Consider the following 13,989-nt stretch of genomic DNA (forward strand, 5'->3'; position numbering starts at 1 on the left):
TACACATGCAATAAAGAGTAGAAAACAAAATAACTTTGTGCCACTTAAAACCGTGAGATGGAGAGCTCAGAAGATGGCTTAGTAGGCAAAAGGTACTTGATGAGCAAGCTTGCATTCCATACCTGGAAACACGGGAAAAAGAAAACCAACTCCTGAAAACTGTCTTCCACCACATACATGCTCTCTCTCCTCTCCCTCCTTCCTCTCTCTCTCTCTCTCTCTCTCTCTCTCTCTCTCTCTCTCTCTCTCTCTCTCTCAATCTCTATCTCTCTCTCTCTCTCTCTCTCTCTCTCTCTCTCACACACACACACACACACACACAGAAGATATTACAAATACTTTCTAAAATTACCAGATTATGATGAAAATTAATCTCAAGGGTTGTGGTACATATGACATGCAGACATGAGACAAGATCAGGGAGTTCAGCAGCATTGAGGACTATAAGATTTTGAATTACACTGACTTTTAAGACTAAAAAGTGATCAACAATTATATTGATAATGTAGACTTGATTTCATATTACAGTGTCTATGATAGGTAGAACTTCAAAAGATGGAAGGGAGAACAATGCAGTGCCCAAATTAAAATGAAAACACAACTCCACAGTGCCAATCACCATCCTTTTGTATATTTAATATGCCACCCAGAGATAAGAGTGCCAGTGTGACTTTTTTTTTTATAATGTTTACTAAGTCAATGCTTCTGAAAGGACTCATTGCAAATGACTGTTCCTAAACAACAGCTACATAAAGAGCAATAGCCAGACCATCCATCAACTCACAACATCCTTAGGGAGAGCCTGTTATTAAAAGAAGAAAAGGTCAGCTGAGCTTACCAGCTAGTATTGGTGACTTGACTGTTAGCTGCGTCACATACTGGTGCAAGTTCTTTATGTTTTTGCAAAGCCAACAAAGGTCAACAGTGTTCAGGCCAAGCTATGACTAGCACTGTACTTCATCATGTCAGCAACCAAGTGGGCACAGTCCTCCTGACATGCTTAATGCTGTCCTGAAGCTCCAGCCCTAACTCTGGCCTAGAAGGTTCTCTGTGATTTACCTCCGCCTGTCTGTGAAACTCGCCTCTCCCTCATGCCTCAAGTTCTAATCACCCTCATGAGGGAAGATTCTCCTTGAAGTAAGATCCAGTCAACACAGAGACCCTCAACTGGTCAAGATGCAAAGAATGAAACATTGTGGAACTGCACAGTGCTAAATGGCACCTCTATGCCACACCAGTGCCCATAAGGCTCAGGGATCATTGAAAAAGAAATGAAGGAAAGACTGTCAGAGCCAGGGGTAGTAGATGACGTCAAGAAAAGACTATTTCCCAGGCACCACAAGGCAGCTGTGTATGTGAACTCATGCCACATCATAAGCACACTGCCACACACTCCCTGACACACACTCTCTCTCTGTGACACACTGACTTGCCACAGGTGTGGAGCAGCAGGGACAGTCATGGGTTGAGACCTCTAAAAACATGGGTCAACGTCAGTCTCTTCTTGTTACAAGCTGATCATCTCGGGGGTGGGGTACAGTGGTGGAAAGGCAGCATCTCTGTACACAAGACAGTAGATAAAAAGGGAGACCATGACTTTGTACATCTGTTTTCATTTAATTCTCACATACTCATTTCACATGCCCATCGTTTCTTACTTAAACATATTTAAATAGAACAATGCATAAAATGGCAGGCTGCCTATAATTTTGTTTTATTTTGATTTTGTCTTCATCATATCCATGAGATTAAGACATTTTTAAAATATATGCATGTGTCTGTATGTATATATTACTTTAGAGTGTATGTGTGTCTGTGCATGTGTATGTATATGCGCATGTGTTTGCATATGTGTATGTGTGTGTATGTGTGTGTGTGTGCGCTCGCGCACGCGCGAGCGTGCGTGCTCGTGTCATGGTACAAATGTGGAAGTTCGAAAACATCTTGCAAAAGTTAATTCTCTCCTTCCACTATGTGGGTTCTGGGATCAACCACAGGTCATCAGGCTTGGCAGCAAGTTTCATTACCAGCTGGGCCATCTCAATGGTCCTTCAAGATACTTTTCTTTACAGGCACAGGTAATAGAACTGTCATCTTGCTTCTACAGTAAAGGATCTGAACACTTCCGAAGTTCAGTTCAAAGAAGGAATCTAGCCAACAGAGTAGGGATGAATGTCATTGTTGCACATTATAGCTTAAAAAATACATTGGATATATAAACACAAAAGCAAAATTTATACTTCCTAGAAGCTCATCCATTCCCAAAATTTTAATTTGATGATCTTAATTTACAAAAGCACTTTACATACTAATATACTGATAGGTTTTAACTGTAATCTTACCTTCGTCAATGGGCTCATACTTTTGGATGATCTCGGTTGAAATGGGGTAATTTAACTCCAGTTCATACTGCTCTCGAGTTAAAAATTCAGTCAGACTTTTTTCAGAAAGAATTTTCCGGTTTTCAGAATACGTGTTGAAAATCTCAATGATTTCTTCTCTGTGGGCAATACACCGATAAATGGCTCTAAACTCTTCTATGGTGATTTTCCCTTGTCTCTGTATGTCATTTTCCTACTAAAAAAAATGACTGGTGGGCTCACAGTGGAAAAATCAAAAATACAAAGTAAATGTCACCATATTCATATACTGCATGATAATCTATAAAAGTTAAAACTTATGTGGGATCCTTATTGAAAATATTATGCATTAGTCTGCGTGGAGTGATGTCAAAATAAAAAATGGTTAACAGCTGGTCGAGTCAGAGAGAAGGTAGAAACGGGAACACGGGAAGATAAAGATTCAAGATTTTTTCAATTATGTATTGCCTTTGCATACTCCATTCCACTTCAACTCCTTTCTAAAGCCAGACCAGGCTGTGATTGTGTGCTGCCGGTTCATAGCCTGAACCATACATGCCAGATACAGTCAAGATCATGGCAGACTGTAGAGGCTGTGATCCTTAAGAAGCACCTTGAAGAGAAATCTCAGCAATTATTACAGGGTTTGGCACACAGACAAGATGGGTTCTGCCAAGTAAGAGTAGAATCATCTGGAAGTTATGGAAAATTTATATTTAAACTCTATGAGATAAAAGATAAGGACATAGGCCAGGCTTGGGTTTTAAAAGTAACAAAAGCACTATGAGGTTCTGAATCAGGAAAAATGTCTGGCCTAAGTAGGAAAATCGAAAAAGGGGCTGGGAATTGGGCTCAGCTTGGGGGTGTTTGCACACCATGTATGACGCTATGAATTTGGTTCCCAGTACCATACAAATTTGAGGTAGTGTTGCATGTCCATAATCACTGAATATGCTTGTGAGAGCAGGAAAATCAGAAGTTCAAGGCCATCCTTTGCTACATAGCAAGTACAAGGCCAGACTGGGCTACATGAGACTCTGCCCAAAATAGTAATTCAAACTTTTTAAAATAAATTAAAAAGTGGAAGTGGTATGGCTAATTGTTTATTAATGACTGGAAGCCGTGGAAAACTGCAGAAAATGCAATTCAAGTAGGAAATGGTGAACACAATAAAAACATCTATTGGTGGAGCAGTGGAAGAATTCAGAAACACTGGGCTTTGTAATCACAGTAACAGAATTAGCACACTACAAACAAACAAAACCCCACCAGGAAACAGAAAAGTCACAGGAGGAGTTGTGATTTCGAAAAGGGCTTTCTGAGAAAGTATATTGACTCTCTCATTGCACTGCAAACATCTTGAATACAAAGAACCCTCAGGTTGGAGGCCATCAGGTTGAGGTAAAATGTTTACAGAGATGACATTGCCTTTCAACCCCCAGAGTGTGGTGGTAGTTTGGAAACCCAAATTAAACTCTCTGAGTTTCTTATTTTTATCTGAAACATAGGAACAGACAGTCCCACCTATGCCATCAGACTGCTGTGAGAATGGGAAATACACACCAACTAGTAGAACTGAATAGGGGTGACTTGTCATGTATTATCTATGTCTGTTCCCTCACATCCTCCAGCCAAGCTGTGTCTCATCTTTTGAAGTTTTTCCTGTGAACTATACAACATTGTAGAACCCCTGGGGTGCAACAGGAGACAAGCACACTGGAAATTACCTTTTCATTTCACTGGAAAGAGTTCAGGGGTGATGATCAGAGAATTTGCCAGGAAAGGGTTTAAGAAACAATCTGAGCTGGGACTCCAACAGTTCAGAAAGGAGCGCTGCCCCACATAAAGAAGCAGCGTGGAGAAGGGTCCAGCTACTATGCCAAGGGGAAAAGAGGGGACAAGCTTTGGAGGGGCCACTGTCTGTGCTGATCAACTCAGATTCCAGCTCTTAAGAGTTCTGGAAACAATAACAGCACCTTAAAATTAAATAAGCTCAAAATAAACTACCCTGGCTCCAATTATCCGTTTTAAATTCTGGAATTTGAGGCCCTTAAACAGTGAATATCATAGAATTAAAATAATTTTGTTGTAGTCCCATCCCACTCAATTCTTCATTGAAAATCAATAAAATTCAAAGAGGGTCTGTAACTCAGAAAAGTTCTTATTACTCTTGACTTTATAAATCAGAACTCCTAGACCTCCTGAACAGCAATGTGAAAGAAAATGTATGTTACCCATCAAGTATCACAAGTGTTCTTACATTCAACCAAGATACAAAGTTGATCATCTTGAATGTTCTTTGCTGTCTTGATTTTAGGTGTGTGCTTTCCTAGTAAATGAAAGCTGCCCTTTGGTACAATAATAATTTGGAACAAAGACCAAACAAAACCTCACAAATCCACATAATTGTTTCAATTAATCAATACCAAAAGAAAATTGTGGGTCACAAATTAATCAAAATACCAAAAATAAAAGCTACAAAAGATAATTAGGACTGTACCATTGAATGTGGGTGGAGGGGCAGCTAATTAAAAAGGAAAGAGCAGTGGAAGCAGTTTAGAAGTAATATCAGGGGAAACAGGAGGAAGAAAGACAATGGGTAAGAAGATTTAAGCTAGATGCTGAGGCATAGAACAGCTAAAACTTTGAGTATCACTGTATTAATATGTCCCCTATATGTAAACTGTAGCCAGTCCCACCAATGTACAAGACTAATCTACAAACATGAGTACAAAGAACACATTCCATTGCACAAACCAGTAACACACTTGCACAAATAAATTCCCTACCACGCAAAGCTGATGATTTCCGCTGTCTCTTAAATGATCTCTACTTCCCTATATGTACTATGTATGTGTTGTCATAGCCCCTGAAAACACAGTGGCAGTCTCTGCTCTGCCACCCTTGTGCCTCACACAGCAGACGTCCTGAATTGGTTACTGTTCACACAGCATAGGTGCTATGCTAGCCCCTGCGAGGAAGAAGCTGTTCTCTTAGTGTGGGATGCCCTCCACTGTCATCTTAACCTGCTGGCGTCTGCTAATCTGTACATAACTATAGAAATCATTGTTGTCTCGTATCTGTTCCTGGGTTGTATTAGGTATCCATCTCCTAGATCAGTCAGTGAGTTTGTTTCTTATATTCTTGTTATTTTAAAGAGTACTTCACTGAAGGTGTTCAGAACTGTCATTCATGTAAAGGTTTTAGATTTACCAATAACTTCTATGAATTAAGAATATTTTAGTACATTTATTCGTGTGTGCATCTGGGCACATACATGCCATTCCACACATGTGGAAATCAAAAGACAACCCTCAAAAGTGGGTTCTTGGCTGAGCGGTGGTGGCGCACGCCTTTAATCTCAGCACTTGGGAGGCAGAGGCAGGCGGATCTCTGTGAGTTCGAGGCTAGCCTGGGCTACAGAGTGAGTTCCAGGAAAGGTGTCAAAGCTACACAGAGAAACCCTGTTTCGAAAAACCAAAACAAAAAAAAAAAGTGGATTTTTTTTTTTCCTCCACCTTGTGGGTTCTGAGATTGGATTATCAGTCTTGGTGCCAAGCTTCCTTACCCAGCGATCCATGCCACCAGCCATCCATCTAACAACAGACTATCACAAAGAAGGAAAAATAAACTCCTGAGCAGCTGACTGGTGGATTAAGCATCTCACACATGAAGTTCTCAGACAGAAGTGTGTGCAAACCCTGTTTCAGAGGATCGTGGAACAAGTGCAGGGATGTAAAGGATTCTTCTGCTGCTTACTAGAGAATGTAACAGAGGAGAAAGATGTGCGAAGGAAGAGCAAGGTAGAAGGCAGAATCAGGTCAGCTAGGCAGAATGAAAGTGGCTATGGTTTGTGAGCAGAGGCAGGGGGGAATGGGCTACCTCTACCCAGCTTCTAATTTCCAGTCAATTCTGTACTGCTACCATATTATTTACCAAAAATATTTGATGCTTTCCTAGTCATAACTTTATGACTATCCAATGCCAAAAAAAAAGGAAATTTAAATTCTGAGGTCTCCCCTCTAAGAGCTCCACTATTAAGCCAGGTATGTTGATTCATGCCTATAACCTTAGCACTTGGGATGTAGAGGCAGGCAGATCAAGAGTTCAAGTTCACCCTCAGCTGCACAAAGTATCTGAGGCTTGCATGGGCCACATGAAACTCTGTTGAAAATTAGAAGAGAAGAAGGAGAGAAGGAAATGAAAGTTTAAAAAGAAAGAGGAAAACAGGCCGTGGTGGCATACACCTTTAGTCCCAGCAGGGGAAGCAGAGGCAAATGAATCTCGGTGAGTTCAAGACCAACCTGGTCTACAAAGTGAATTCCAGGACAGCCAGAGCTGTTACACAGAGACCCTGTCTCAAAAAAAAAAAAAGGAATAGAAAGAAAGAGGAGTGGGGAGAGGAGAGGAGAGGAGAGGAGAGGAAGGGAGGGCAGATAGGGCAGATGAGGGCCCTAAAGGGAAGAAAAGGAGGAGGGGGATTTCAGGGAGGGAAAGAAAGGGCGAGAAATAAAGGGAAGAGAAGAAGAGAAAGAGAAAAACAAAGACAAGAAAGAAAAACTTTCTGCCTTCTGATCCTAAGCCGCTTTTCTCCCTAGCCCCCCTAGGCATCCTTCTCCAGCCACATTTGATTATTTTGTATTCACTAAATACTCCTGCTGTGCATTCTCTACACACTGCTTCCCCTTCTGTCTCACAGTCCAGGTTTACTGGGACATTCATCACCGTCTACTCAGAGGAAGTTCAGTATTCCTTTCTCCTGAGAGAAAGTGCTTCCCTCCTTCCCCACAGTGCAGACTTTCTAAGGGAGTGATGTATTTAACAGTGGTTGCTAATTGCCTGGGTCTATGAAGACCTAAGTCCTGTAGTAACAAATTCTTGATATTCAAAAGGATACAATTTCATACTTGACTGGCAAGCAAAGGTATGATCGAAAACTGGGTACATGTATTGAGGTCACATGTAATACTACTTATAAAATATTATAATGCAATAAATTAAAGACCATTACAAGACAAAGCAATAAATCTTTTTATAAAAGTATAATAAAAAGAAGTTCAATGAATTGTTGCTCAAGCCATGACCCAATAATTCATCTTTAGAAAGAACTTCGGAATATGTCTCCAAGATCATAAACTTATATGCTTTTTACCCAAATTTATAATAAAAAGTCACCTTGTAAGAAAATAAATTTATGCTGTAATCTATGTCAGCTCCTTAGGAAATCAATGTATTTTGAATAATTCCTAATGAAACTTCATTCGCTGCTTACTAAGACCATACTTTGTGCACATACTAGGTATATCCATAAATAATATCTTTTTTATGACTTAGAACAATCCTGTGGGATTAATATTCCCACTACACAGACTAAGAATTTGTTTAGGAAAGTTTTGGTTTTCAAAAACAGTAGCTAAGCCTAAAATCTCTATACTTTGAGACATTGCAGTATTTTAGTTTATACAAGTCAGCTTTATTTCATTAGACTTAATTCGACAGAAATGCACCCATATAGATAGAAAAATTTAGCAATTAGAGTATGATGAGAGTTGGATGCTCTGGCCTGGAAAGAGAACTCAATAGACAAAGCCCTTGCCCTGCAAGTGTGAGGACTGGGATTCAAAGGGCCAGCACCCACCCGGAAAGCTGGGAGCGGGTGACAGCCCACTTATTATCCCAACTCTCGGGAAGCAGAGACCGGGTTCCTCCAGGCAAGCTGATTAGTTAACCTCGTAGAATTTGCAAGCTCGGGTTCAGTGAGAGATGCTGCACTGGTAAATAAATGGGTGAATAATCAAGAAGATACCTGATGTCAACCTCTGGCTACTATGTGCATGCCCACACATGCAAACATGCATACACACTTCTATGCACACAGTACACACATGCATATGCCTCAAAGACTTAAATGTTCAAGATGATTAATCTGAAGACATACACAAAATTCACTCATCCAATACACATTCCTTACCTTTTTACTCAATCAACCTTTGAATGTCAGTTTAGCATAACACAACAAAGTAGCAGAAGGCTCATAGGTAAGTTTACCACGGTCAGCACTATTGTTTCTAATGTTCTCAAGGTCATGGGATCATAGGTTAAGGCTTTTTAAAATGTATTCTAAACATATTTTGGCTCTATTTTTTTTAAAGTGCATTCATACATTTACATAGATGGGTATGTATCACAGCACATGTTAAGGTCAGAGGACAAGCCAGAGTGAAGTTCTCTCCTCCCACGATGAGGGTTTCAGAAAGAGAACTCAAGTCATCAGACTTTACTTGACAGCCACATACTTAAAGGAGCCCAACTATGTCAGAAGAAGGCATTAGAACCCTAGTTCCAGGCAGGTGTGAGGCAATGTGTGCATGCTGGAGCTGGACACAGGTCCTCTACGAGAGCAGGAAGTGCATTTAACTAGTGAGCCATCGCTCCAGCCCCGTGTGTATTTTCTAAGGAAGCACCCAAATGTCTACAAATATCTACTTACACTGCAGTGAATCCTTCATAGGTTGTGACAGGCAGGGGGAGGGTATCATCTCACCTTAAAAACATTCTTCACATGAGAAAAGCTGCATGGAATATTAAGTTTTTCAAGCAGTTTGTAAGTATTTTCAACGCTGATTTTTCCACCTCTAAATTCATCCTGAATATTTGACAAAAACCATGTATGAAGCACAGGAAGTTAAGGAAATTCTCAAAGAAAGTCACTTACTGAGGCTTTAAAATTCTTAAAGAAATCATTTGTCTCCAGTTTGAATGAATCATCTTTCCTGTGCTCAAGCAGAAGTAAATAAATACTATTTACAACAAAATACTATTGTCACCAATTATAGTACAGGTATAAAAGATATAAAAAAGACACAGCCCAGTTAAAATGCAAGATGATTCTTAAAAACTGGAGAAATAAAATTAGCACATGGGAAATTCATTACACAGTTGTTATATCCTATTTGCCCAGAAGTCTGATCCTGAGAGCTACTGGACTCCAAGATTCTCCCACCTGCCTGACCTCCATCATCCAAAAAGACGAGCAAATCAACACTCAATCTTATAGAAGACAGAGCATTAAATAAGTTCATAAGACATTGTTAAACATAGGCTGAGTGTTCAATAGTGACTATGACTGATTTAATTACTGCACTAGTCAAATGTCTTGGTACAGGCTTGCCTCAAAATTGGTTCAAGTACCTTCAGAAAGGGTCACAAATATCATAATGCAGCCTGGGGGTATGGTTGAGTTGGTAGAATGTTCTCTTAATCATGCTTGAGGCTCTGGGTTTAATCCCCAGTGCCACATAAGCCAGGAGTGATGGTACATGCCTATAATCCCAACACCCCGCAGATGAAGTCAAAGGGATCAGAAATGCAAGATTCTCTTTGGCTACATGACAAATCTGAGGCCAGCCTGGGTTACCTGGGCTACATGAGACCTATTCTCAAAACTATAAAAGGGTAAAAAAAAAAAAAGAAGCTACAATGAGTATATCTTTGATATGAAAAGAGAAAGTAGAATAATCAAGTCTACTTATTATATACAGATAAATGTCAAAAATTAGGATTCCCCAACTTGAAAAAAATAGATGAAGATGAAATAATAGTGTGAGACAAAAAAGTCATGGAAGCTACATTTGCTCCAATTTCTGCTCAGTTTTAGGTTGTTAAAACTAATGAGTAACTCTTAAACTTAATGGCTCTGACTGAATATGGAAAAGTCATTTTCTTATAGCTAGTAACAACAATAAAACACGGGAATCTATGGAAACCCAGAGAACCTCAGGACTGTAGAAATAAACAGAAAGTTCATATTCAAATAGTAGACACTTGAGTTTAGGACTCTGTAAAAAGAGTGAGAGGCACAAGAAAAGAAAAAACCGAGAGCAAGGGGAGAATGGGGCAGAAAGACCTGAACGGATATTTTGCTTCTGCATACTCATGATATCGAGTTTCCATGTTTTCATGATCTGTGCCACGTGTCCTCCCATAGAGGTCTCTCCGCCTAAGGTGTTGTCCTTAGTCTTAGAAGTAACTCTCCCTCTTTGTGATAGTCATCAGGTGTTCTTACTGCTGCAGCTTTTCTAGGGAAGAGGCAGAGAACAGTCTGTTGCCTTTGCTCTTTGAAAGTAGTGCACACACACACACACACACACACACACACACACACACACACACACCACACAGAAAACATAAAAGACACACACACACACAGAGAAAACATGAAACACACACACACACACACACACACACACACACACACACACACACACACACACAGAGAAAACGTGAAAGATGTGGTCCCTGCATAAAACATTTGACTTCTTATGTTCTGAGAATTTTCAATTCCCCCGGCATTTTCAACAAACTCCATTTGTGTTTCTATTTTTGTGTGCGCACACACTTTGATAGCACATGTGTTGAAATCAGAGGACAACTTGCAGGAGTCTTTTCTCTCCTTCCACCATGTTGGGCATGGGGATCACACTCTGGCTGTCAAGCTTGGTAGCAAGCACCGTTACTGACTGAGCCATCTCTCAGCCCTCATTGTATCTCATTTGATTTTGCCCATCTTGTTTCTAACCCCTCAGACCTTTCATCACAATGTTCACCCTGAAGGGTGGGGCAGCTATCCTAAGGGCCTGAGTGGAAATCAGTGCCCTATGACAGCTGAAGAGACAACACACTGTCCAGCATCAACCACAAACCCCAGGCAACTTCTCTAGACTGCCAAAAACACATAATGGACACAGAAAAAGACACACCATTTGCGGAGAAGACTCATCAGGAAGCAAGTTCTTAAAACCTTCACAATTGGTAGAGCTGGTGGGCCGGGCACCACAGCGTCAGGGTGACTATCATTTTCTTCTTTGGTTCTGAGCACTCATTGTGACATCATTCCAAGTTCCATGCTTCTCTGTGACTTCACCAGGAGATACAGAGCTTGTCTGACTGCCCATCTTCATGCGCGGACATACTGATCTAAGGCTTAAATGATTAACACCTTGAATGGGCATGGATCGCTTTCTCACCCTGTGAACACCATTCATTTCAGAAGCTCTGCTTCTGCTGCAACTAGACATGTCACTCAGCGTCTTGAGTAGGAAAGAGAAAGAGAAGGTCATCCGTAGACTCTTAGTCCAGGCTCCTCCTGGGGAATTTGTGAATGCCTTTGATGATCTCTGTCTGCTTATCCGCGATGAGAAGCTCATGCACCATCAGGGTGAGTGTGCCGGCCATCAGCACTGCCAGAAATACTGTGTTCCACTCTGCATCGATGGCAACCCAGTCCTCCTGTCTCACCACAATGTGATGGGTGACTTCCGGTTCTTTGACTATCAGAGCAAACTTTCTTTCAGGTTTGACCTGCTCCAGAATCAGCTGAGAGACATCCAAAGCCATGGAATCATTCGGAATGAGACTGAGTACCTGAGATCTGTTGTTCTGTGCGCCTTAAAACTCTACGTGAATGATCACTACCCAAGTGGAAATTGCAATGTGCTGAGAAAAACAGTCAAAAATAAAGAATTCTTAATCGCTTGCATAGAAGACCACAGCTACGACAATGGAGACTGTTGGAATGGTCTTTGGAAGTCTAAGTGGATCTTCCAGGTAAACCCATTTCTAACCCAAGTAACAGGAAGAATTTTTGTGCAAGCTCACTTCTTCAGGTGTGTCAATCTTCATATTGAAATCTCCAAGGACCTGAAGGAAAGCTTGGAGGTGGTCAATCAAGCCCAGTTGGCTCTCAGTTTTGCAAGGCTTGTGGAAGAACAAGAGAATAAGTTTCAAGCTGCTGTCTTAGAAGAGTTACAGGAGCTGTCCAATGAAGCCCTGAGAAAAATTCTACGGAGGGACCTTCCAGTGACCCGCACCTTGATTGACTGGCAGAGGATCCTCTCTGACTTGAATCTGGTGATGTACCCCAAGTTAGGATATGTCATTTACTCCAGAAGTGTGCTTTGCAACTGGATAATATAAAGGACTGCTCCTGGCTGTTGTCTCAAGCTAAATGTTTGTTTTCTGGGGAATGGGTGCTTGCATATAGCTGAGAAGTTCTTGGACTTGTAATTAGCCTGCCGCTAGTCCCATGCAATTTTAAAGAGGGAAGAGAATAAGAAATAATTTTATATAGACGGTATTGACAAACATGGCAAGGAAAAGGGGTGGATATATCTCATAATGTTAACTGTCACAAATTCAGAGATACTTATGAGAGCCTAAAATAACTTGATAGAGGGGGAATTGCCAGGATTAAGACTGTGACTCCTGTGTGTTCGTGTGTGTGTGTGTGTGTGTGTGTGTGTGTGTGTGTGTGTGTGTGTATGTCTGTTGGGGGTGTTTTTATCTTCTCTGTGTGTGTCTGTGTATATGTTGGGGGTGTTTTTGTCTTGTGTCTGTGTGTGTGTGTGTGTGTGTGTGTGTGTGTGTCTCTATATGTGTGTCTATATGTATGTCTCTCTGTGTGTGTGTGTCTGTGTCTGTGTACCCATGTGCCTGTATATCTATATGTTTGTGAATTCAGCCTCTCTTTGTAACTGAGTAGGTCTGCACATGCATATCACTCTGAAAATGCTACCTCACATTATTCCATTCAGTCTGAGACCAACCAGAAGTAGGTAGATCTTAATAAATGACATAGGGTTTGGATATCCTATGAAATGAGTTTATCTCAAATCTCTCAGTTGTGGGGCAAGAGAAATGGCTCAGTAGTTAAGAGCACTGGCTATTATTCTTCTATAGGAACTGGGTTCAATTCTCAGCACTCACATGGTGACCCACAATTGCCTGTAACTTGAGTCCCAGTGCCTCCTGGGATCCTCCATATACATAGTGCTCAACACTGCATACACATACAAGAAAAACACTCAGACACATGAAAATGAAGGGGATTAGTAAAGCTGCTTCCACCTCCCTCCCCACACCCTCATAAGGAGAATGTGGAATTGCTGTAAGTCTCTGGGCTTTGAGAATAGCAGGGTCTAAAAACCTAATGCTTTCTTCATAGCAAGCTTTGTACTAAATGTTTTACACACAGCATTTCCTATCTGTCTGGTTCTAGTATTAAGCCCATTTTATATTTTAAAAAAACACTAAGGTTTCAACTTGCTCACATCACCAAGAAATATAACATCTTAATCTAGTCTGTTCAGGCTGCTACAGTAGCCTGTGAAGTGTGGGGCCCGTGAGATGGCTTGGCATATAAAGATACCTGCTGCTAAGCATGAAAGGTCCCTGCTACCATGCCTGAACCTGAGTTCCATCCTCAGGACAAACATGGGGGAAAGAATGACTAAATGTCATACTCCATGAGATCGGCTATCTGGAGAGGCTTGTTTGATCATGTGAAGAATCCAACGTGAAATGCTCCCTTCCCATGGCAAAGGCCTTGATTCCAAATACTTAGTCTCCAACTGATGCCACTATTCGGGGCAGTTTCTGGGAACTTTTAGAGCCTGGGCCTATGGGAAGAAGCAGGTCGCTGGGGACATGGTTTTCAATGGCTGCTTTCTGCTTCCTCATGTCTGCATGAAGCAAGCAGTGCCCTCTCCCACAGGCTCCCGCCCATCAGGATGTCTACCCAAACATGGTCAGGAGCCAGGATCGCCGCGGACTGAACTCTCTAAAGCCGTGA

At 41.2% G+C, this 13,989-nt stretch overlaps 2 protein-coding genes across 12 annotated transcripts in view; one reads left to right on the forward strand and one right to left on the reverse strand.

Annotated features, from left to right (window-relative positions):
- Positions 1–11,248, reverse strand: part of Plcz1 (phospholipase C zeta 1) — a 46,955-nt gene extending 35,707 nt beyond the window's left edge. Inside the window, exons 1-4 of one of the 3 annotated variants that reach the window (XM_076568130.1) lie at positions 11,120–11,248; positions 10,277–10,438; positions 8,905–9,026; positions 2,343–2,574 (exon numbers count right to left, since the gene is read on the reverse strand). In XM_076568130.1, coding sequence (XP_076424245.1) covers positions 2,343–2,574; positions 8,905–9,026; positions 10,277–10,313 — 391 coding nt within the window. In that variant the 5' untranslated portion in view covers positions 10,314–10,438; positions 11,120–11,248. Of the gene's footprint in view, positions 1–1,429; positions 1,560–2,342; positions 2,575–8,904; positions 9,027–10,276; positions 10,439–11,119 lie in introns of those variants that run through there. The other 2 variants (XM_076568131.1, XM_042274214.2) reach the window with 2 other exon arrangements.
- Positions 10,971–13,989, forward strand: part of Capza3 (capping actin protein of muscle Z-line subunit alpha 3) — a 28,339-nt gene continuing 25,320 nt past the window's right edge. For 3 of the 9 annotated variants that reach the window (XR_006070661.2, XR_006070662.2, XR_013050213.1), the window contains exon 1: positions 10,996–12,269. Coding sequence is in view for 5 of the 9 variants with exons in the window: in XM_006976488.3 (XP_006976550.1) it covers positions 11,436–12,335 (900 nt within the window). In the remaining 4 variants the exon portion in view is untranslated. Of the gene's footprint in view, positions 12,362–13,989 lie in introns of those variants that run through there. The other 6 variants (XM_076568133.1, XM_042274218.2, XM_006976488.3 and 3 more) reach the window with 5 other exon arrangements.

The sequence above is a fragment of the Peromyscus maniculatus genome, chromosome 3, assembly GCF_049852395.1.
Source record: "Peromyscus maniculatus bairdii isolate BWxNUB_F1_BW_parent chromosome 3, HU_Pman_BW_mat_3.1, whole genome shotgun sequence".
Taxonomy (NCBI): Eukaryota; Metazoa; Chordata; class Mammalia; order Rodentia; family Cricetidae; genus Peromyscus; species Peromyscus maniculatus.